The 25,746-nt window shown below is 45.4% G+C and overlaps 1 protein-coding gene across 4 annotated transcripts in view; it reads right to left on the reverse strand.

The window, feature by feature from the left end:
* Positions 1-25,746, reverse strand: part of CMTM7 (CKLF like MARVEL transmembrane domain containing 7) — a 60,816-nt gene that overhangs the window by 17,943 nt on the left and 17,127 nt on the right. Inside the window, exon 1 of one of the 4 annotated variants that reach the window (XR_011496295.1) lies at positions 12,549-12,670. The exons of 2 other annotated variants lie outside the window; for them this stretch is intronic. Coding sequence is in view for 1 of the 2 variants with exons in the window: in XM_044754598.2 (XP_044610533.1) it covers positions 12,549-12,608 (60 nt within the window). In the remaining variant the exon portion in view is untranslated. Of the gene's footprint in view, positions 1-12,548; positions 12,686-25,746 lie in introns of those variants that run through there. One more of the 4 variants, XM_044754598.2, reaches the window with a different exon arrangement.

A 25,746-nucleotide genomic window follows, 5' to 3' on the forward strand; every position in this document is an offset into this window, starting at 1 on the left:
TTGAATGAGGTACACATCCTTTAAGGAGGCCCAAAGGGGATGCAGGTTCTGGTCCCAGCTACCTCTGTGTCTCTGAGCACTGGGCTCCCCGAGTTCCTGACACCAGTCCCTCAGGAGGTCCCCGGGATTCTCTCTCCTGGAGCCTTTGCGATTTGGTCTCTAGCTACTTTTTGGTTAACTTGTTTACTACCCTTCCCCTAACTACTATAGGGACCTTATTGGTTTCACTTGTATCTCTGCTTCCAGCAGAGTGCCCTGCACACACTAGGTACTCAGCTCAACGCTGGGTGAATGAATGGTTCTGGGGTCATCCCGCCACCCTCTGTGACAGCTCCACGACACTCTATTACATTAAAAAAGCACGTCTCCCTCCCTTATTGGCCTCAAGTGCTTTGAGGATCATGCTTTGTCACTGAACATCAGTTAGGGACCTAGTACAACAATGCCTGGCATGTAGAAAAGATGAATGACTTGAGTTTATCCTCCAAACACCTTTCAAAGTTGGCCAAGTGCCCTCATTAACTGCCCCAGGAGGTCTGGCAATTCAGGCTCTGGAGGCAGAGCGTCAGGGTGTGAGAGCGATGTAAGAAGGGTTTCCAGATTCTTAGATCGTGATGGAACATTCTCTGCTTGTTATTCAGGCCGGCCATGCTCCACTTGTCCCTAACCAATTTTCCACAGCAGACGTAGCCTGGAAGGACAACCTGTGCGACTCTCATGTCATCCATGTCACCACTGCTCTCCACTGGCAGAGGTCATCAGATCACATTTAGGAAGACAGGGATAGAAAGCTCAACTTGTCCAAAATGTCATTGTATCCAAAGGATGACAAGTACCATTGAAATTTAGTATGTAGCAAACTTGGTGGTTTGGTGCTTATCTTGAATCAAACTGAAATCACAAATTTTTGTTTGAAGTAATTGTTTCTCTAGCTTGTTTCTCTTTTAGTATCTGATTCAATTTCCTGCTCTCTGTAATGACTGGCAACTTCAAGGACACAAAAACAGCATCCTCTGCCTCTCACACCTGCCTTTACTAGAGGAGGACATACTGCTGTGTGTGTAGATATGGAAGTGAAAGGACGGGCTTGGAGAGTCACCTCCCTGAGCAGACCCCTGGAGGGGAGGGCCATGGGCAGTCACCTCTTGGAGGAGACCCCTGGAGGATAGGGCCGTGGGCAGTCACCTCTTGGAGGAGACCCCTGGAGGACAGGGCTGTGACTGGTGGCACTGTGCCCCATTCACAGATCTGAGGAAGGTAAGGACCACAGGTGGGTCACTTGCCCAAGGAAGGTCACAGAGATGGTAGGTGGTGGAACCAGGAAGCAAATCCAGGTCTACCTGACCCCCGAGACTCTGTGAGGAGGGAGTGTATTCCAGAGGGACGGGCCGCCATGCCTCAGCGGCTTGAGCTCGCACCCAACCCACCCAGGGTTGGTGTGCCTCAAGTCAGCAATGAGGAAGAGTCCCACAGGGGTGTGCGAGAAGGTGGGAACAGGAGGGGCTACAGAGAACCGGACCTGAGCCCGTTAAGCCTCCATGGAGAGGAGGCATAGCCCCACCTCTTTCTTCCTCAAAGGTTTCTTTTCATTAAGGAACTTTCCCAAAGTTTGCTCAGGAGAAATCTGAATTGCATCCGCTCAGCAGCTGGCCTTCAATGAGATCAGCTGAAATGGTGGCACCATGGGAGAAGGGACAAACCCATGGAGCTTGTCGGGGAGAAAAACGGGATGAAGAGGACGGTGTCCAAGAAAAGGCCGCAAGGGCTTGGCTGGTGGGTCAGGGCAGTCCTCACAGTCGCCTCTTAATTTCACACATGGACTGCCTTTCTGCCATGTTTTCTCTGTACAGTTTCTGATGTCGCATTTGCCCTCCTTGTCTTCATGCTCCATAAATGATGCTGCTACTGTTTCTGAGCATGTCCCATATCCACACACGGGGCTAAGCGTTCTACAGTTGGTTTTGTTTTTTTCCCCAAAGATTGGCACCTGAGCTAACATCTGTTGCCAATATTCTTTTTTTTTTTCCCTCCTTCTTCTCCCCAAAGCCCCCCAGGACGTAGCTGTATATTCTAGTTGTGAGTGCCTCTGGTTGTGCTATGTGGGACGCCGCCTCAGCATGGCCTGATGAGTGGTGCCATGTCCACAGCCAGGATTTGAACCGGCAAAACCCCAGGCTGCCAAAGCGGAGCACACCAAACTTTAACCGCTAGGCCATCAAGGCTGGCTCTCCACATATGTATGTTTTAAGCACATATGTACATTATCATTTTTCCTTTTCAAGGATTGGCTCATACTGTATACATAGTTTTATACTCTGCTTTCTAAAAAGACAAGTATTTTATCATTTGTAGATGCCACTTATTCAATTATTCTGTTCCAGAGCCCTATCATTACCCAGTAGGCTGTTTATCTTTTACCTGTTTATTTTTTGTTGTTTCCTCAGTGTCAGGAACCCTGAATGGTATATGGGTTCTCCATAGATGTTTGTTGAATAAATGAATGAAGGCAATTTTATATCTACTTCCTGAGGGCCTTCTATGTTCCGGGCACTGCACTGGGCCACATTCCTGCGCCCTCCTGCCTGGTGTCTAGAGGGGAGAGACGGGTGAGTAGAGGAAGATAAAACCACCACCCTGGAGAGGTCCCACCTCTAACACACAGGACAAGACCAGTACGTCACTCTTCTCTTGTCCATCCTGAAACAAGTAGGGGCTTTTAACCTAGAAGCAAGGGGTTAAGCTCTCATCCCGGCCGAAGCTGCCTCTGCCCACTGCATTTTTTTTTTTTTGAGGAAGATTAGCCCTGAGCTAATATCTGCTGCCAATACTCCTCTTTTTGAGGAGGAAGACTGGCCCTGAGCTAACATCCATGCCCATCTTCCTCTGCTTTATATATGGGATGCCTACCACAGCATGGCTTGCCAAGTGGTGCCATGTCTGCACCTGGGATCCGAACCAGCGAACCCCGGGCCGCTGAAGCGGAATGTGCTAACTTAACTGCTGCACCACTGGGCCGGCCCCACCACTGCATTCTTAATTGTGTACCCAATTTACATCTGGGTCCATGGGCAGGGAGCACAGCGAATTCCCTGCTGCATCCCTGGAGCCCAGCACAGACTAGGCCTTCAATAATATACGTAGACCTGAATTTGGGCTTAAACTACATTTTCAACAGCAGCCCAGTGTAAAATGGCCTGCAGGCTGAGTGCAGCCTCTTTCCTGTAATCATTTCCCTCAGGCTCTCTAGGGCTTGTAGGGAGGCAGCACTGAATGCAGGGGCTGGCTTCTAGGCACAAGCAGACGAGGGGCCGCCTGAGCAGGTGCCGCCGTGACAAGCAAATAGAATGCCCAGCAATTCAGACACACACTGAAATATTTATGGATGAGATAAAACACGGTACAGGATTCGCTTCACAATAATATGGGAGCAAATAGGCACGAGGGATCTTTGGCGGGAGATGGAAATGTCCTAAAATTGAATTATGGTGATGGCTGCCCAACTCTTGTCAATTTACTAAAAATCATTGAATTGCATACTTAAAACTAGTAGCTTTTATGGTATGTACATTATACCTCAATTAAGCTGTTTAGAAAATATGGGGGCATTAAGTGGGTGGGGGATATAGCTCAACAAGGACTGGCCAGGAATTGGTGACTGTTGCAACCAGGTGAGGGGCACAGAAGGCTTCATCGTGCTATTCTCTCTACTTTTTCTATAGTTTTGAAGTTTTCCATAATAAAAAAGTTAAAAATACAATGCCCAATAAGCTCAGAGAAAGAACTAATAACTAAGAGGGGAGAGAGGAGGGAAAAATGCATTGAGATTTGCAGACATTGCTCTTACCACAAAGGCACAAGTGGAAGTTAGGAAACTGTTATTTTTATTTTAAAGACTATGAAGTAACAATCCCATTTAATAAGCAATTCAGGCAGTGAGATGCCACAGGGCTTCATTCAAGAGCAGACAAGATTTTTGGTTCCTTCCAATAAATGGAGTGAAAGTGCAAGAGCTCACACCCCGACCGCAGCCAGACCAAGCGAGTAGGTTCGCCGTGAGGAAAGTCACAGTGCAGACACCAGTGCAGGGACTTGTGGGGAGCGTGCCTGACATGATCAAGCACATCAGGGTCTGAACGGGGCCACAGGTGGGCCACAGGTGGACAGCTGTTGCCCGCAGCTTTCTACAATTCTCGGTGCAAGGTGGGCTGCACACAACTTGTCTGACTCTCTGCAAAGAGTAGAGGGAAAATTCTGGAGCAATGTTTTTCCAGTATTGACTGGAAAAACACCCAAGCTGCTTTCGTTAACTTGGCAGGGGGGAGTGGAAAGCGTGTCTAAGACCCTGAGATGTCTGGAAATGCCTGGTATAATTTTACAAGCCAAACAAAGATCCTTTGTGAGCAGACAAAGGAGTGGAAAGTCTTGTACTGAGACTGATTCCTTCCAGTTGAACCCCCGTCAGTTTAACCCTAACCGGTTAGCTGCCCCACAACCCCTCAGCTTAACTCCTTTTTAAACCTTTCCTCTGCGTGAATCTCACAGACACCCTTGACTTCCTGCTCTCTAGAGGCTAAACAGCCACTTAAACCCCTTCCTGACAGCTCATCTGAACTCGTTTACTTATTTATTTTTGCTTCTCCGCTATGAGGCACCTTTGCCTGGTTGGCACTGAGGTGAGGCACTCGAGGCAAGGCAGGTGCTCCAGAGCGGCTGGACTCTGAGGCTGCAGGGAGCAGGCCACCCACTCAGGTCACCTCAGGTGATGGGGTTTGCTGTAACGAGCACAGGGAGCCACCTCAGCCCTCTCAAGCAAGGCTTGGGGAGAGCTGGTGGGCGTTCTTCACCACCCAGGGCACAGCCCACAAGTGGGCATCCTTCTCTCGAGTCCCTGCCACATGTTCCAGGATTGAGCCCCTCTCATGTCACTCTCTCTACAGGGAGCACCCTATTAACTAGAGCCACCTCACGGAACCAGGCCGCCTCACAGACCTTGGACCTCCCTGCTGTCCTGGTGATGATGTAGTCTCTGCTTCAGCCAGTTTGATCCAGGGTAGGTGATGCCACACACAGGCAGCTTCCTCAGAAGATGAGGCCAGAGGCATGACAGACACTTAAGAGACTCATGATCTGATGAGGACTCCTTCGCACCATGACTTACCTATTTCAACACTATAGACGTCTAATATAAGGTCCATATTTACAATGAGGCTTGCAGGTCATGCTAAGGCATGGCTCCAAGCTCCCCTTCAAATATTTACCTTACTTTCCCATTCACAACCCATGTCCAAATTGAAGTAGACCACTGGCCGTTCTCCATCCTTTACTTCCATTCCCTCTGTCAAACTCCTGCTTCCTGACCAGCAATGTCCAACAGAACTTTCTGTGATGATGGAAATGTTCTCTACCTGTGCTGCACAACATGGTATCCAATGGCCACATGTGGGCACTGAGCACTTGAAATGTGGCTGGTGTGACTGAGCAACTGAATTCTTAATTTAAATTTAAATAACCACATGTGGCTAGTGGCTACCATATTATACAGGTCTAGATTGTCCACGAAGCATTCCCTACCCTTCTGTACTCCAGACTGAAGGGGCTTCTCCCTCCTCCAGCACTTCACCCCCACCCCTTTTCTAGCATCTGCCATGTATCCCCTTCCAGTCTCATGCCCCTCAGGGGATGAAACTTCCTTGTAGATCCAGACTGGGTCTGGGCCTCTTTGGATCTCACAAAGCAACCACTCAGTGAAAGAACTCACCAGGAGCTTGCCCTGTTCAGATGGACCAGACCTTTGCCCCTAATACTGGATTCAGTATTAGACTTCTAGGAATGGCTGTTCATATGGTCCAGAGAGGTTGGTGACCTTCCACAGATATTGGCCAGGGAGCAGATGCTCCAGCCGTCAGTTCTTTTCTATGTAAATCCAATTTTCTTTCCAACAGGCAGCTTGACTTCGGTGCAACTGCCTCAGGTCAAGGGCCAGTGCCACTTTCTAGCTGTGTGGCTCTGCTTTTCCATGTTTCAGTGTCCTCATCCAGATAATAGAGATGATAGTATACCCTAAGGATGTTATGAGGATAAATGCTTTTCCATGTTTCAGTGTCCTCATCCAGATAATAGGGATGATAGTATACCCTAAGGATGTTATGAGGATAAATGCTTTTCCATGTTTCAGTGTCCATGTTTCAGTGTCCTCATCCAGATAATAGAGATGATAGTATACCCTAAGGATGTTATGAGGATAAAATCAGTTAACACTTGCACAGCACTGCGCCTGACCCAAAATAAGTATGTAATAATCAGTGAAATAATATTAACAGCAAACTAATGCATAGTTGAAGATTGATGGTTGAGCTTGGGTCTGGAAGGCATCTCTGGACTTAAATTCAAATTATCAAATATCTAAAAGAAATGCCATCTCCTTTGACCCAAGAACGTCATCTCTAGTAAATTACCCTGTTGAAACACTCCAGGAAATAAGCTGAGATTTAGTTATAAGAATAGTCATCATAGAGTGTCATAAAAGTGGAAAAACAAGCAAAAACCTAAATATCCACTAGTGCATGTTGATTAAATAAATTATGGCTTATCCTCATGACAAAATACTATGTAGCCATTAATAAAAATGTTCTCTTAGCTAAGAAAAAAAATCAGGCACAAAGCTGTAACTCCTCCCACAATCCACCACCCTAATAAAACTATAAACCATGCATTTAAAGGAAACTACCAGAGACAAAAGGTTAAGTGGGAATACTTCGGGGTGATGGCATTATGGGTGACTTTTTTCCCCTTTGAGTTTTCGTATTTTTTAAATGTCTGGATTGAAAATATTATTCCTTTCGTAATTATGGAAAACATAGCTTTAAACAATCTTGCTTCAATCACACGAGAAGATATTCACAACATAGTAATAAATATAACAAAGGTCCCAAGAAAGATTCACAATATGGAAATATACCCACTTCTATGCCAAGAGAAGCCATGGAAGCCACGTCCCTGGCATGTTAACGGTGGTCAACCCTCGTTGTGACTCAGGGTTTTAGGTTAATCGAGCAGATGTTCTAGCTTGTTCGAGATAATCCCAGTTGATGCTTCAGATCAGCCAGGCAATTGGCATCTCCCTCGCTCTCAAAAGTGTCTGTTAAATTATACGCTCAACTTAATCATGAGTTCTATTTTCCCATTTGTGTTTTTCTATATTTCTAAACTCTAATGAACATAATGTGTTTCCTTAATTCTAATTTGTACTTCCTCACACACATTTCTGTTTTTCTCCCCAAAGCCCCAGTACATAGTTGTATATCCTAGTCGCAGGTCATTCTAGTTCTTCTACGTGGGACGCCGCCACAGCGAGGCTTGATGAGTGGTGTGTAGGTCTGCACCCGGGATCCGAACCGGTGAACGCCAGGGCCACTGAAGCAGAGCGCATGAACTCAACCACTGGGCCACAGGGCCGGCCCCGGGCACCCCCCGACCCCCGCCCAGCTGTGATGTTGTTGAGATTGGAATGTAATTTACAACAGGTTAGTGCTCCTTATCCCCCCTCTGAGCCCCCACCCTCGGTTATAAAATCAGTGGTGAGTCTTACAGTCAGTAGGATCTTAGAATTGAGGAAACACAGCATATTAATTTAGAAATGAAGAAACCATAGAAAATATATTAAATGCTCTTTTTTAAAGATTTTGAGACCTAGAGAACCAGATAAAAGCAGATGGATAAGTCCCGGGCGTGCAGCCAGGGTCTTACCAGGAGTAGGAGCTGGTGTTTCTCAGAGGTCCCCTGATTAACAAAAGAGAAGAGTGTGACTGCCTAGGAATCTTCTCTAGGACGGGTGGGAGCAGGGGCCAGGCCTACAGCTAGTGCTTGGACATGAGCTTTTTTAGAAGGTGCTGAAATAACACTGATAATGATAATTATTTTCAGGAATGGCTATTTTCATTAGGCACATCATATGTGCCAGGCATATCATTAGTCAATTACAACCACCCTTGGTGGGTAAGTACTGTTGTTAGCCCCATTCTACAGATGAGGAAGCTGAGACATGGCAGAGGCACCTGCTCCAGCCCAGAGGGCTGTGGGCGCAGAGATGGGATTCGGTCTTTTCCATCTGGCTCCAGAATGTGGTTCTTAACCACAGCCCACTGCTTCCTGGCTCTTCTATGTTTTCCCCAAGCTGTGAGACTGGGCAGATGGATTCATCAGCTACGCCCTAAAGCTTCCCCTGAGGACTCAACGATCTGGGGGGGTCTGGGGGCAGGTAAAGAGCACAGATATTCTGATTCCCTCGGTGGAGGTATAAAAAGAACTCCCAACGCCCTACCAGTGCACTGTCACTGACCATTTTTTCCAAAAATGGCCACAGTACCATTTCCAGTCTCACAGGCTCTTCCAAGACCTTGCTGTTCCCCGTCAAGAAGCAGAGTCTATTTCCCCTCCCCTTGAACCTGACAGCCTTGGGGGTCACCCAGAATGTGCTGGAAAATGACACTGCATGACCCCCAAGGCCGGGTCATAGACCTCGGTACAACCTCCTTCTGGCCCTCTGTTTCATGACACTCACCCTGGGAACCCTCCCACCATGCTATGAGGAAGCTCAGACCACTTGGAGAGGCCACATGTAGGTGTCCGGCCAACAGCCGCAGCTAAGGGCCCTGGTCACCAGCCAACATCAACTGCGACATGTGAGAAAGTAAGCCTTCAGTTCAGTCCAGCCCCAGCTTTCAAGTCTTCCCAGCTGAGGCCCAGTCCTTACGGAGAAAAGACAAGCGCTCTGTGCCCTGCCCAAATTCCTCACTCACAATTGTGAGAACAAGTGGTCACTGTACACCACGAAATTCTGAGGTAATTTGATAGGCAACCATAGCAGCTGGAGCAGGCACTCAAACAGAAAAGGTCACGCTTGGCCTGTTTTGAAAGTGGCATATGAACTATTCTGGGTTTCAGGTTTTGATTCTGTGCACAGGGAAGTCGAGATCCGTCCAGAGAGCAGGGATGGGCCAGGTGAGAGAGAGACAACATCTGTGACCTGCACCTGGAACTCTGGCCGAAACAAGTCCCCTCAGCCGAAACGCTCTTAGGGCAGGCTCAGCCGAAAGGCAGCTGTCACCTCTGAGAGTCTTGTCGCTAAATAAACAATGAAACCGCCGTGGTGGGATGACTTGAGAAGGGCTTGATAAAGCCCCACTTCTGTCCCACGTCACTGAGTGGATGCTCATCCTGAATCATCCGCAGACTAGAGGCTCTGACGGGGCTAAAACTGCTGGGCCTGGAGGCTCCAAGCTCGCTTTAGGTAAATGAAAAATGATAGCCAGAGGCAACTTTTGAGAGTTTTTGGTTTCGGCTTCCCAGTAGCCATGGAATCCAAGAGGGAGAAGGAGGAGGACAAGGGACTTCTGCCTCCGCATCCTCTCGGCCCCCACCCCGGAGCAGCTCAGCTTGTAAGAATCATTTACTTATGCTTCCTGGTAAGACGTCATTGAAAAGAAGACCCTACTACCGAACGTATCTATATAGTGATTTTCTGTAAGTCAAATGCGACAACTCTGTCCACAGAGCTGTAGCACAGGTAGGTTCTTTTGAGTTTGGTGAGCTCATGCCGCCCAATGCGTGCCTTGTGACAACACAACCCTCCCACCACTTTTCTCTACTCCGACTAATAGCCTGCTGGTCCCAGCAGGATGAGAGACATGTGGACAGTGCAGAGCGACTTGTTATCCCAGGTGAACCCAGCCCAGATCAGATGACAGTAGCCAACCCCCAAACATGGAAGCACGCCCAGTTCATGACGAGCAGAGCCAACCCCAGCTGACCTCGGTCACACGCACACTAAACACTTACTGCTGTATGCCACCAAGCTTTTATGACTATTTGTCACACAGCGAAAGCTACCTGATACATCTGTCTTCAGAATTTCCCTGGTTTCCCAGTCAGGCAACTCTAGTTTTAAAGCAGAAAGAAAAAACAAACTTATTTATTCAGTGATTATTGAGTACCAACCATGTTCCCAGCCCTGTGCTTAGCACTAGGGATCCAAGGCTACCCTGTTTCCACTTTGCCAAAGACACTCCTAAGGAAACTTCGATGCAGGAGAAATAGTCACGCTGCTCAGTACTTTGGCCACTGTCCTGGGGAAGTAAATATTTGGAGAAGCTGTGGGGCCTGTCTCAGCAGGAGGCCTGGCATCCAGCCCTGGGCATGTGCCAGAAGTAAGCGCCTGTTGAATCCGAGAACATGGGTGTGGGATGCTTTGATTAAAAACCCAGGCAGCCTAACGCCAAGAGTGCCAGCCTGGGGAAGAAGAAATTAGTCTGGGATAAAAAAATGACAAAACAAGTACACAAGAATCATTAAGGGATTGTAAGCATGTGTCACTGATGGAAAACCACAGTTGTTAAGGATGTATGATCATCATGTGGTACCCAGTAAGGAGTGGAGAAGAAGTCTGAGTGTTGGCCAAAGGCTGGCCTCCGATCAGAGTAAGCAGAGTTGATCGGAAGCAACACAGCATGGCTAGAATCCCCACAGGTCAAACAGTGGTTTAGCAAACACCGTTACATCAGCCCTCCGTATCTGCCAGTTCTGCATCTGCACATTCAACCAACCACAGGTTGAACATACTACAGTATACGAGTATTGTCAATCCACGGTTGGTAGAATCCGCAGACGCAGGACCCACAGGGATGGAGGAACTCCGGTGTCTAAGGATTTTGGTATCAGTGAACAACTGTACTAGTGGGCCAGTTCACTGCCTGGGCCTCAGTTTCCCCGTCTTTAAAATGGGGATAAAAAACCTATCACACAGAGTTGATATGAGGATTAAATGAGCTAAGTCAGGCAAAACATTTAGAACAGCCTGGTAGTGCTCTAGTACATACTCAACAAAAATGAGGCATTAAAACTCCTTTGAGGGGGCCAGCCCGGTGGCACAGCGGTTAAGTTCGCACGTTCCGCTTTGGTGGCCCAGGGTTCGCCAGTTTGATGCAGACATGGCACTGCTTGGCAGGCCATGCTGTGGTAGGCGTCCCACATATAAAGTAGAGGAAGATGGGCATGGATGTTAGCTCAGGGCCAGTCTTCCTCAGCAAAAAGAGGAGGATTGGCAGCAGTTAGCTCAGAGCTAGTCTTCCTCAAAAAAAAAAAAAAAAAACTCCTTTGAGAGGTTTGTTGGGAAGAGTTGATGGGATGTTTGAGAAACTCCTGGTACAGAGTAGCACCTAAACAGCAATCCTTCCAAGTGCAGGGAGTTGTCACCAGGAGATGAGCACAATATAAGGACAGCTTAGACAAAGGCCCTGACCTAAAGGGTGAGGAGCTTCAGACCCAGACACAAGTGCCTTAAAAGAAAACAGGGGAGCTGGCCCAGTGGCATAGTGGTTAAGTTCACATATTTGGATTCTGGCGCAGACCTACAGACCACTTATTAAGCCTTGCTTTGGTGGCATCCCACATACAAAATAGAGGAAGTTGGCAGAGCTCAGGGGCAATCTTCCTCACCAAAAAAAAAAAAAGAAAGAAAGAAAAAGAAAATGGGATAAATGCTGTCAGGGAGGTACAATTTGTGAGGAAGGATGCTCAGAGGAGGGAGGAGGTCAGGCACGTCCTCTGTGAGGAGCAGATACAGCCCTTCTGTGGACTCCACAGGAGGCAGGATTTGAATATACAGAGAAGGGGAAATGGAGGCTTCCAGCAGAGAGAACACAGTAAGGGAAAGCATAGGGGTGGAAAACCACGAGGAGTATCTGGGAGCAGCTGAGTTGTCCATTTTAGGCAAACCCCACATGCGTGTGAAGGGTGTGATGGGAACAAAGCTGGCAGGGAAAAGCGGGACATCAGATTCCAGGCTGAGAAAGCAGACACTACTGACGGGCAATGGGGAGCCAGTGTAGGTTACTGAGCAGAAAAGAGTCACGGACAGAACCACACTTTCAGAAAACTATCCTAGTAGCAGGTGGACTGGAGATGGGGAAGAAGAGACTCAGAGGTTTGGTAGGAGGAGGCTGTGTCAGTCCCAGCAAGGTAACGAGGACGAGAATCAGAACACCAGCCAGAGGAGACGGCAGGAGGAGGGCAGCAGGTGGCATGGACATCCCAGGGGAGCCTCTGAGAATCCAGGCTGCATGGTGATGTGGGGAGCAGACCCCCCTCCAATCCCAGGATCCGTGCAGCTGGCAGGTTTCCAACAAGAAACTCTCCCTGAGAGCTGGGTAGGGAGGGGGCTGCCCCGGATTCCTGAGATTGCTGACAATATGCTCAAAATGAGCAGCAACTTCATCTGTCCAAACACTTCCACATACGAAACCACCGATTAGAGAAAAACGCGCCAGGCCTCACCCCTCCTGCAGGCCGTCGGCTGTGCTGTCCTCCTCTGCTGCTCTCCAGCCCAGTTCTGGAGAACAACTCCCCCGAGAGAGCCCCTCCCGCCTGCGCTCCGGCTGCCTGCGCTCCTAGGGAGCGGAAAGCCTGCCGTGGGGAGCTGCCCCCTTAGACGGGCAGGACCACAGGGCTGGGGCATGGACGCCTCGCCCTTTCCTCCTCCCTCCTCCAGCTACCTTGTCCCCGCTCAAAGGCACGATCACTGTGACCTGCGTCCCCGGGGTCAGCAACGTCATTTCAGAAGGCAGGCCTGCATTCTCCTTTGCTTGCTCACTTTTGAGTCATCTGAGTGGCAGCTGAAAACAAAGCTCTCCCTTCGAAAGTTCCCCACCCTCTTGGCCTTCATTTATTCAAAATACCTTGGTACGTAAGGCTGGAACCCGGCCACTCCTTCCATTTCCCCTCACCCAGCCTGCAGGTCACCCTGAGGCCTCCTTGTTGCCCCGTGGAAGACAAAGAGGGCCTTTCAGTCCCCAGGCAGCAGCCCTGCCTCTGTCTCGGTCTGGATGGCTTCAGAGGAAGGAAGGAGGACAGGAACGTGAAAGAGACTGAACAAAAGGCTGGTCCTGAACAAAGGCTCCTCTCACGCACCTGCTCCCTGAGAACTGGCCCACTCAGACACACACAGCACAGACACCCCTGTCTCCCGAGGGCAGAAACCGGGGCCTGGCGTTCAGTAGGACTTCAGTAAGGTGAGGCAAATCAACGTGAATCTAGCTACCGGACTGAAATGCTTCTTCATATATCCTGTTTCTGAATTGAGTTTCCTAATTTCATGCTTTTCCAACATGTGAGCAGAAGTGAGAAACAGGTAAAGTCAAAAAGAACAGCAACCACAGGAAGCGGAAAGACACAAGGATTCAGAAGAACCCACACAGACCGTGAGTTAAGTGAATGTCTCAAAGGGAAGGACTGAAAGTGGGCTGGGTCATTAGCAGGTTTATAGATAAACTCTTGCCAGGCTATCAGAAACCCTCAACAAACATTAGCAACTCATGGGCCTGGCCCCATGGCCGAGTGGTTAAAGTTCCGTGTGCTTCATTTCAGTGGCCCAGGTTCTCAGGTTCAGATCTCTGGTGCAGACATACTCCACTCATCAGCCATGCTGAGGAGGCATCCCACATATAAAAAGTAGAGGAAGGCTGGCACAGATGTTAGCTCAGAGCTAATCTTCCTCAAGCAAAAAAAAAAAAAAAAAAAAAAAAAGAGGAAGATTGGTAGCGGCCATTAGCTCAGGGTGCACCTTCCTCAGGAAAAAAACAAAAACTAGCAAATCTAATCCAACAATATATAAAAATATATAAATGCACAACAAGTAACTAAAGTTTATTCATGGAACACATGACTAGTTCAACATTTGAAAATCAATGTATGCACCATATTAACAGATCAAAGAAGGAAAACCAAATATTCATATCAATTAATACAGAAAAAGCATTTGACAAAATTCAATATCCATTCATGATAAAAACTTTCAGCAGAGGAGATTGAAGATGGCGGCGTGAGTAGTCTTCTTTGTTTCTCCCCCTTCGAATCTACAACTAATTGGACATTCATCGCTTAACAAAGGATATCCATATAGCATCTCAGGATGCCTGAGAGACCCACGCTGCTATACATTGGAAGGCGGATGGACTTCCCTCTGGGAGGAGGTGGAGATAGGTGAAAACTCTCCAACCCCGACCCCAAACAGCCTAGTACCTGCAAGTGGCTTTCTTCCAGCGGATGCCCCCAGAACATCGCCACACACCTAGGGCAGGAGGGAGCACACACCAGAGGAGCAACGGTGGAAATAGGTGACCAGAGCCCTACCTAAGCCCCCCACAATTACACCTAAGCCCAGAGGGAAGCTCCAGAGTTACACACAGGAGGCAGCGGGGAAAACCCCTACCTGCCATTAGTGGAGAGGCCCCACCCAGCATCCACAATGCCAGGAGGCTCCTGGAGAGAATCCCAAACGGCGTGGCGGCCCGCCAGCTGCCACCGCCGGTCTCACGGACTGCGGCTGTCGCCCGATCCAGGCTCGGGACTACCGGAGATCTCCTGGGACAGGACTGGGGCTGGGTGGAGCTCCAGCAGCTGGCTCTGCGGCCCAGGGGGAAACTCCAGAGTTCCGTCTGGGCAGCAGGCAAAGTCTCTACCTGCCATTAGTGGAGAGGCCCCACCCAGCATCCACAACGCCGGGAGGCTCCCGGAGAGAATCCCAGACGGGGCAGCAGCCCGCCAGTTGCCGCCGCTGGCCCCACTAACTGCAGCTATTGCCCGGTTGGGGCACAGGGCTACTGGAGATCTCCTGGGAGCGGTCTGGGGCTGGGTGGAGTTCCGGCGGCTAACGCCGCAGCCCAGGGGGAAACTCTGGGCTTCTGTTCTGGCAGCAGGCATAGCCTCTACCTGCAAATAGCAGAGAGGCCGCGCCCAGCACCCACAATGCCGGGAGGGTCCCGAAGAGGAGAATCCCAGGCAAGGCAGCAGCCGGCCAGCTGCCACTGAACTCAAGGTCTCCGGCTATCCCCCAGACAGGGCAAAGGGCTCCCCGAGATCCTGGGGGAGAGGACTGGGGCTGGGTGGAGTTCCAGTGACCCGGCTTCGTGGCCCAGGGGGAAACTCTACAGTCTCACAGCAGCCTCAGCGATAGCCTCTGCACAGCACTAGTAGAGAGCACCCACCTGGCAACCACAAGGCTGGAAGACCCTGGGACAAACGTAGCATAGCTAGGTGAGCTAACCACAGACTGCAGAAGATGCCCATAGCTCTGCTGTGATCCATAGTGGACAAGTGAGATTTTGTGGGCGCCGACAGTGACAGAGCTGCAAATATAAGTGATCCTGCCCCTGGCCGCTGGGAAAGCCCATAACACCGCTGCAGACCCTAAGGAGGGAGCACGTCTAGGTGGTCTGCAACAGTAGGCACCAGCAGCCTGAAGCCCCCTTGTGACGGCCCCCACAGCGGAAGAGGGAACCCACAGGATCACTGTGACTATGAGGAGGGGCCCAGGCCCAGTTAGCAACAGCTGATAGGGTTCCTGGTTGGTGCAGTATAAACAGCTGTTCCCCCACCACACCAGTAGAAACAAGCGGAAGCAGTAACTAAACTCTAAATCTACACCATCAAGCAACATGAAAAAATATATTAAATCTCCAGAACAGAAGGAAAATGACAAATACACAGAAAACAATCCAAAAGACAATGAAATATATAACCTAAATGATGATGACTTCAAAACAGCCATCATTAAAAACTCAATGAGTTAAAAGAGAATTCAGATAGACAACTCAACGAGTTCAGGAGCTACATCACAAAAGAGTTTGATACTATAAAGAAGAACTAAACAGAAATACTGGAAATGAAGAACACAATAGAGGAGATTAAGAAAAATCTAGATGCACTGAACAGTAGGGCCAATAATATGGAGGAAAGAATTAGCAATTTGGAAGATAGGAATATAGAAATGCTGCAGAAATGCTGCAGGCAGAGGATGAGAGAGAACTAAGACTAAAAAGAAATGAAGAAACTCTCTGAGAATTATCTGACGCAATTAGGAGATGCAGCTAAGGATTATAGGTATACCAGAGGGAGAAGAGAGGGAGAAGGGGGCAGAAAGCCTATTCAAAGAAATAATGGCTGAGAAGTTCCCAAACCTGGGGAGAGAGATGGAACTTCATGTGACAGAAGCCAATAGATCTCCAAACTTTATCAATGCAAGAAGACCAACCCCAAGGCATATAGTGGTGAAGACAGCAAAAGACAACGACAAGGAGAAAATAATAAGGGCAGCCAGCCAGAAGAAATAAACCTACAAAGGAACCCCCATCAGGCTATCAGCAGATTTCTCAGCAGAAACTTTACAGGCTAGAAGAGAGTGGAATGATATATTCAAAATCCCGAAGGACAAAAACCTGCAGCTGAGAATTCTCTACCCAGCGAAAATATCCTTCAAATACGATGGAGAAATAAAAACTTTCCCAGATAAACAAAAATTAAGGGAGTTCATTGCCACAAAACCTCCTCTTCAAGAAATGCTCAGGAAAACCCTCATTCCTGAAAAATCAAAAAAAGGAAAGGGGCTACAAAACCAAGAGCAAAGAAGATAAGTAGAAGGACAACAACAGAGAATAGCAGCTCTTCATCAGAACAGATTAAACCATGGGACGAGAAACAAAGGAAATTGAAGAAAACCGGAAAACAAGACATAAAATGGTAGTGGTAGGCCCCCACATTTCAGTAATCACTCTAAATGTAAATGGATTGAACTCTCCAATCAAAAGACACAGAGTGGCAGGATGGATCAAAGAACAAGACCCAACAATATGCTGCCTCCAGGAAACACACCTCAGCCCCAAAGACAAACACAGACTCAGAGTGAAGGGATGGAGAACAATACTCCAAGCTAATAATGAACAAAAGAAAGCAGGTGTCACTATACTAATATCAGACAAAGTAGACTTCAAAGCAAAACAGATAAAGAAAGACAAAGAGGGACAGTATATAATGATAAAAGGGACTCTCCACCAAGACGACATAACACTTATAAATATATACGTACCCAACACAGGAGCACCAAAATTTGTAAAGCAACTCTTAACAGAACTAAAAGAAGACATCAACAACAATACAATAATAGTAGCGGACCTCAACACCCCATTAACACCAATGGATAGAACATCCAGACAGAAAATCAACAAGGAAATTATAGAATTAAATGAAAAATTAGACCAGATGGACTTAATAGATATATATAGGACACTTCATCCAAAAACAGCAGGTTACACATTCTTCTCAAGTGCCATGGAACATTCTCAAGGATTGACCATACTTTGGGAAACAAAGCAAGCACCAATAAATACAAGAGAGTTGAAATAATATCAAGCATCTTTTCTCATCATAATGCTATGAAACTAGAAATCAACTACAAGAATAAAGCAGAGAAAGGTGCAAAAATGTGGAAACTAAACAACACGCTACTGAACAAACAATGGATTATTGAAGAAGCTAAAGAAGAAATCAAATATTATCTGGAGACGAATGAAAATGAGAACACGTCATACCAAATCATTTGGGATGCAGCAAAAGCAGTCCTAAGAGGGAAACTCATCGCAATACAGGTTCACCTCACTAAACAAGAAAAAGCTCACATAAGCAACCTCAAACGACACCTAACAGAACTAGAAAAAGAAGAACAAAGCCCAGAGTCAGTAGAAGGAGGGAAATAATAAAAATAAGAGCAGAAATAAACGATATTGAAACAAAAAAGACAGTAGAAAGGATCAATGAAACAAAGAGTTGGTTCTTCGAAAAAATTAACAAAATTGACAAACCCTTAGCCAGACTCACCAAGAAAAGAAGAGAGAAATCTCAAATAAATAAAATTAGGAATGAGAGAGGAGAAATCACAACAGATACCAAAGAAATACAAGGGATCATAAGAGAATACTATGAAAAACTATATGCCAACAAATTGAACAACCTAGAAGAAATGGACAAATTCCTAGACTCTTACAACCTCCCCAAACTGAATCAGGAAGAAATGGAGAACCTGAATAGGCCAATCACAAGTAAAGAAATAGAAATGGTAATAAAAAACCTCCCCAAAAATAAGAGTCCAGGACCAGACGGCTTCTCTGGAGAATTCTACCAAACATTCAAAGAAGACTTAATACCTATTCTTCTCAAACTATTCCAGAAAATAGAGGAAGATGGAGTACTCCCTAACACATTCTATGAAGCCAACATCACTCTGATCCCCAAACCTGACAAGGACAACACAAAGAAGGAAAACTACAGGCCGATATCACTGATGAACATAGATGCAAAAATCCTCAACAAAATTTTGGCAAACCGAATACAGCAATACATCAAAAAGATTATACACCATGATCAAGTGGGATTTATACCAGGGACACAGGGATGCTTCAACATCCGCAAGTCAATCAATGTGATACACTACATTAACAAATTGAGAAACAAAAACCACATGATCATCTCAATAGATGCAGAGAAAGCATTTGACAAGATCCAACATCCATTTATGATAAAAACCCTCAATAAAATGGGTATAGAAGGAAAGTACCTCAACATAATAAAGGCCATATGTGACAGACCCACAGCCAACATCATACTCAACAGACAAAAACTGAAAGCCATCCCTCTGAGGACAGGAACAAGACAAGGGTGCCCACTTTCACCACTCCTATTCAACATAGTACTGGAGGTGTTGGCCAGAGCAATTTGGCAGGAGAAAGAAATAAAAGGTATCCAAATAGGCAACGAAGAAGTAAAACCCTCCCTGCTTGCAGACGACATGATCTTATATATAGAAAACCCCAAAGAATCCATAGGAAAACTATTAGAAACAATCAACAGCTACAGCAAAGTTGCAGGGTACAAAATCAACATACATAAATCAGTAGCATTTCTATACACTAACAATGAACTAACAGAAAAAGAACTCAAGAACTCAATCCCATTCACAATCGCAATGAAAAGAATAAAATACCTAGGGATAAATTTAACAAAGGAAGTGAAAGATTTATACAATGAAAACTACAAGACTTTCTTGAAACAAATTGACGACGACATAAAGAGATGGAAAGACATTCCATGCACATGGATTGGAAGAATAAACATAGTTAAAATGTCCATACTACCTAAAGCAATCTACAGGTTCAACGCTATCCCAATCAGAATCCTAAGGACATTCTTTACAGAAATTGAACAAAGAATCCTAAAATTCATATGGGGCAACAAAAGACCCCGAATTGCTAAAGCAATCCTGAGCAAGAAGAACAAAGCCAGAGGCATCACAATCCCCGATTTCAAAACATACTACAAAGCTACAGTGATCAAAACAGCATGGTACTGGTACAAAAACAGGTGCACAGATCAATGGAACAGAATTGAAAGCCCAGAGATAAAACCATACAACTACGGACAGCTAATCTTTGACAAAGGAGCTGAGGGCATACAATGGAGAAAAGAAAGTCTCTTCAACAAATGGTGCTGGGAAAACTGGACAGCCACATGCAAAAGATTGAAAATTGACCATTCTTTTTAACCCTTCACAAAAATAAACTCAAAATGGATCAAAGACCTGAAGATTAGGCCTGAAACAGTAAGTCTTCTAGAAGAGAATATAGGCAGTACACTCTTTGACATCAGTTTCAAAAGAATCTTTTCGGACGCTATAACTCCTCAGATGAGGGAAACAATAGAAAGAATAAACAAATGGGACTTCATCAGACTAAAGAGCTTCTTCAAGGCAAGGGAAAACAGGATTGAAACGAAAAACAGCCCACTAATCGGGAAAAAATATTTACAAGCTACTTATCCAACAAAGGGTTAATCTCCATAATATACAAAGAACTCATACAGCTTAACAACAAAAAAACAAACAACCTGATCAAAAAATGGGCAGAGGACATGAACAGACATTTCTCCAAAGAAGATATAACTATGACCAATAGACACATGAAAAGATGTTCATCATCACTAATCATCAGGGAAATGCAAATAAAAACTACACTAAGATATCACCTTACACCCGTTAGATTGGCAAAAACATCCAAAACCAAGAGTGACAAATGTTGGAGAGGTTGTGAAGAAAAAGGAACCCTCATACACTGTTGGTGGGAATGCAAACTAGTGTAGCCACTATGGACAACAGTATGGAGATTTCTCAAAAAGTTAAAAATAGAAATACCCTATGACCCAGCCATCCCATTACTGGGTATCTATCCTAAGAACTTGAAATCAGCAATCCCAAGAGTCCCATGCACCCCTATGTTCATCGCAGCATTATTTACAATAGCCAAGACGTGGAACCAACCTAAATGCCCAGAAACTGATGATTGGATAAAGAAGATGTGGTATATATACACAATGGAATACTACTCAGCCATAAAAAAGGACAAAATTGTTCCATTCGCATCAACATGGATGGACCTTGAGGGTATTATGTTAAGCGAAATAAGCCAGACAGAGAAAGACGAACTCTATATGACTCCACTCATAGGTGGAAGTTAACATATAGACAAGGAGAACTGATTGGTGGTTACCAGGGGAGGGGTGGGGGGTGGGGGGAGGGCACAAAGGGTGAAGTGGTGTACCCACAACATGACTGACAATATTGTACAACTGAAATCTCACAAGGTTGTAATGTATCATAATCTTAATTAAAAAAAAAAAAACTTTCAGCAAACTAGGATAGCAGGTGTGGGGGACTGGAATTGGCCACCCCAAGATACATCTCTTTGGCATGAGGATTATTTGGGGCTGGTTACTTTTAACAAACTACAGATGGGAAGGAGGCTCTGAGGAGTGGAACTTGCTTGCCCTTTGTTAGGAGGCGTTTACATTGTAAAGGAAATCTCTATCTGTAAAGGTGCCTCCCTCTCTCTACCAGGAAGAAGGGGGGATGATGTTATGTCCAGAAACTCTTAATCAATGGGGAAGGCAAGGACTTAAATCTGCATTTGTTTACTGTACTTGTGTGGTAATCTCCCATGATCGACTCCCCCTCCACCCCCAACATCCCCCTTTGTCTTTAGCTGGATATGATATTTAAGGTGGGGGCTTCAGCCATTTTGGCGAGTTGCTCAGGTTGCCTGAGCCTCTCCCATGTATACATGTTATAAAGCTTTGTTTCATTTTCTCGTGCTATTCTGTTTCATGTGAATTTAATTCGTTCTCCGGCCAGAAGAACCCACACTGGGTAGAGGAAATGTCTTTCTCCCCTACACAGGGAACTTCCTTAACCTGATAAAGGGCATCCACAAGAAAACCCCTCAGCTAATATCCTACTTAGTGATGAGAGATTGCATGCTTTTCCCCAAAGACAGGGAACAGGAAAGGATGTCCTCTCGCATCACTCTCATTCAACATAGTGCTGGAAATTGCAATCAGGTAAGAAAAAGAAATGCAAGGCATACAGAATGAAAAGGAAGAAACAACTGATGATTCTGTGCATTTGTCAAAATGCACAGAACTGTGCTAGAAGTTCTGAAATTGATTGTGGTGACAGTAGTACATATTCTGTGAATATACTAAAAACCAATGAATTGTATACTTTAAATGGATGAACTGTATGGTATGTGAATTATATCTCAACAAAGCTGTTAGCAAAAAAAAAAAAAAAACCCTTAAAAAACCCCCAAAAATTGGGGGGGAAAAAAAAAAAGACTGCAGAGAGATGGTCCAATGATACTGTGAAACCACAGGATGACAGGTTGTGGACATGAGATGACAGTTAGAGGCCCCAGCCCTCACTAGCTTCGTAAAAACTTCACTACGGCATTTCCATGGGGTTCTTCAGAACTCTAACTTTCTCTGCCCTGGAATTTCTTGATACCAACAGAAGAACCTTCCAGAAATGCCCCTGATGTAGGAATGGCACAGCCTGCAACACCCACAGCTCATCTGCACCAATGCCCAGGCTTTTTGGAACTTGCTCAGCAATTCATATTCTGACCCAGCACATACATGCATATATATAATGACTGGAAGAACAGTGATCTTGAAAATTTTCCTCTTACTTCACAGAAGAGAAATCTGAGACCAAGAAAAGGGCCATGATTCATCCAGGGTCACTCAGCTGATGGGGAGCAGGGACAAGAGCCAACCTGATGTTCTTCCTTCATCACCTGGATGCCTTTCTTGTAGGTAAAAATATGAGCCTGGCATGTATTACACGCTCTACATCTGACAGCTAAATGCAGAATAAAACCTCTGCCATATCCTGAATGAAGAGTGGATTCTCTCCTCATTCAGACGCTGACCTGTGCCAATCTAACATTCCATCGAAAGGACCAGTGCAGACTCGTAGAAATAAGACGAGGACATGCAAAGAGGAAAAAAGGTTGAAGACCTTGTAGGAAACAGGACTATTATGCATATTAAGAACAGATCCAGCTGATTTCTGGGGAAAGGATTAAAGATCTCACCAGGACATTGAAAGGAGATAACAGAGTAATAACTAACATTTACTCAGAGCTCAAACAGTTCACGTAGGTTCTGCACAGTAACCCTCGGGACCAGGCAATATCATCATCCCCACTTCACAGATGAGCAAACTAAGGCCCAGAAAGGTTTGGTGACTAATCTAAGATCTCACTCAAGTAGTGGGATTCCCCATTCTCTTACTAGCTGTGCGCCCTGGAAAAGCTACATAACCTCCCAGAGTCTCAGTTTTCCCATCTGGAAAGTGGAGATGACAAACAGCACCCCATTTAGAGGGTTACCTCATCTGAGATAATACCTGAAAAGCACTAAGCACAGCGCCTGGCACGTATTACATGCTCTACACGGATTAAATGCAAAATAGAACCCTAGTGGGGGTCCGTGGAACAATTCTATTACGGTAAACAATCTGCAGGCCCCATGTCATCACAGTCTTGAGTTACCCTTTCTTCTTCCTTAGCTGAATTTTCTGGAAGGAGTCTCTTTCTGTGTGTGAATTAGAAACTCAATAGAAACCACTACTCCGTCAGCCTTATTTTTCTTCACCTTTCCCCTTGGCCCTGAGGAACGGAAATTAATATTGACTTACACTGGACATTTGTTCATGGACAGATGGTCTGTGCAATCTGAATATTTATTATCTTAGTAATTTGTACTTTACCTCTTCCTAAAGCAAGAAGGCAATAAAAGGAGACTTTGTAAGAAATGTCAAAGATGAAGGGAAGAGCAGAGATTTGCACCAAAAAGGACCTATGAATACAGTGTTGAAGTACCATCATGAAGGGCAACAAGGAAGATGCAAACTTGCAAAGCCAATGCAAAGGTAAGAATGAAAATTGAAAGGAGAAAGCTTAGACTGGTCATTAGGATGCGGTGGCGAGGTGCCTGCAAATAGACTCTGAAACATCTTCCCAGCCCCCATGGCAGTGAAAGGGCAGATATTAAGGGGGGAAAGAAGCAAATAAATGATTATGAGCTACAGAACCCCAAGCTATGAATTCAAATATATACTCTTAAATGAAAATAGCAAGGTGAAAACTATCAAAAAAGCAAGGTGTGCACTTTATCATGGAGGCATCTGAGTAATAACACCTGAGCCCACCGACCAATCTTAACACCAAGAAAACAGAGATAACCAGACATTATCTATCCCCTGCTGGAAACACATCACCACCCATGAAGTGGTCTTGTAACACACAAGCCAAACAAATCTGAATCTGATGAAGCTTTAGATCTAACTGCAAACTTGCAGGCAACAGAGGGGACTGGAGAACCTGTTAATGACACCACAGGGATGCACTCAGACCCATCTACTCAGTGGGAATGAACCATAGGAATGAATGACCAGATTTATTCAAGAAATAAACTGAAAGGAAAAAGAAGGAGGGGGAGGAACCCATAGACTAAAAGAGACTTGAGAGACACTTGCATGAAATACAATGTGTGGTTTTTATTTGGATCCTGATTTGAACCAACCAGTTGTTTAAAGACACACACACAACTGGGGAAACCTGAACAGACTGGATATTTGATGATGTTAAGGAATTACTGTGAGTTTTTTAAGCTGTGACAATAGTAATATTAGTATTCATTATAAAAAGAATGCATACTGAAATACAGAGTCTAGGATTTGCTTCACAATAATCCATGGGGTGGATGGGAGACTTAGATGAAACAAGACTGGCCATGTGTTGATAACTGTTTTAGCTGGGTGATGGGTGTGGGGTCACTATAAAATTCTCAATATGGTTATGTTGAAAATTCCCCATAATAAAAACGTTAAAAAGCGAGGTGCAGGGGCCAGCCCAGTTAAGTTTACACGTTCCACTTCGGCGGCCCCGGGTTCGCCAGTTCAGATCCCAGGTGCAGACACGGCACCACTTGTCAAGCCATGCTGTGGCAGGCGTCCCACATATAAAGTAGAGGAAGATGGGCACGGATGTTAGCTCAGGGCCAGTCTTCCTCAGAAAAAAGAGGAGGATTGGCAGATGTTAGCTCAGGGCTAATCTTCCTCAAAAAAAAAAAAAAAAAAAAAAAAAGCAAGGTGCAGAACAGGGAGTATACCCAAACCATGGAGACAATGTCACCACCTGGGAAGGGTGGCAGCCAAACCGAGATGTGGGGAAACTTTTCCCAGTTTATCCTTTTTAGACTTTGTGGATTTTGAACTGAACCATGTGAATATATACATTATTAGATATACAATATATACTATATATTAAATATAGTATGTATATTTTTAATATATATATTATCTATTTAAAAAATAACTTTAAAAAATAGTAATTGTAGCAGAGATGGCTAAGTGATATAAGTGATATCAAAAGTCTGTTCTCCTTCCAAAGCATAGAGCTATAGCTGAGAAGAGGTGCCTAGCCAGGGAACAAGCTGGGGGAAAGGCCATTGTGTTAAGCCACTGAAATCTGAGGGTTCATTTGTTACAGCCACTAGCATTACACTAATACAATTAAGAACTGTGAGAAATGCTGTGAATGAACTGGGTACTACTAGCGGGTTACAATGGAGACGTAAATTAGTAAACTCTGAGTACAAACAAAATGGGCCAAAGTTGCTTTAATAATAGCTTCTAATTATTATAATCTTGTAATGGTCGATGAAGTGGTTCATTCATTTGTTCTCCTGACGCGTCACTGTCTATGTGGACCACATTCTTGCTGTAAATTAGAAATTGTTTTGAAATTAACAAAATAACAGATCTATCAGAATCTGTCTTAAATACCTCTAGTCAGAAGAAAGCTCTACTACACACTGTGAAACAGGGGTTGGCAAGTTTTTTTTGTGTGAGGCAGATTGGCCCTGAGCTGACATCTGTGCCAATCTTCCTCTATTTCGTGTGTGGGATGCCACCACAGCATGGCTTGACAAGCAGTGCTAGGTCGGTGCCTGGGGTCTGAACCTGCAAACCCCAGGCTGCTGAAGCGGAGTGCACAGACTTAACCATTAGGCCACCGGGACAGCCCTGGCAAATTTTTTTGGTAAAGGATCATATAGTAAATATATTAGGGTTTGAGGGCCATACAATCTCTATCGCAACTACTCAACGCTGCCATTGTAGTACAAAAGTACCCGTATGCAATACATAAAAGAATGGGTTTGTCTCTGTTCCAATAAAACTTTATTTACAAAAACAGGTGGCAGGCTGGATTTGGGCAGCAGGCTGTAATTTGCAAACCCCTGCAAATATTCAATGTAATATCATTTATGGCAGCTAAAAGCTCAAAAGCAAGCTACATGTTCAAAAGTTAAGGGTTAAGTAAATTAAAGAATATCCACTTAGATGATTGTATATATTACTGAACAATTATGAAGACTTTATAGAAACAGAGACATGTCACTAAATATTGGATTTTGAAATACAAAAATAAGAGGAAGCAGAATCCATGATTGTAATCAGTAGGATCA

Source organism: Equus asinus, chromosome 21 (genome assembly GCF_041296235.1).
Source record: "Equus asinus isolate D_3611 breed Donkey chromosome 21, EquAss-T2T_v2, whole genome shotgun sequence".
NCBI lineage: Eukaryota > Metazoa > Chordata > Mammalia > Perissodactyla > Equidae > Equus > Equus asinus.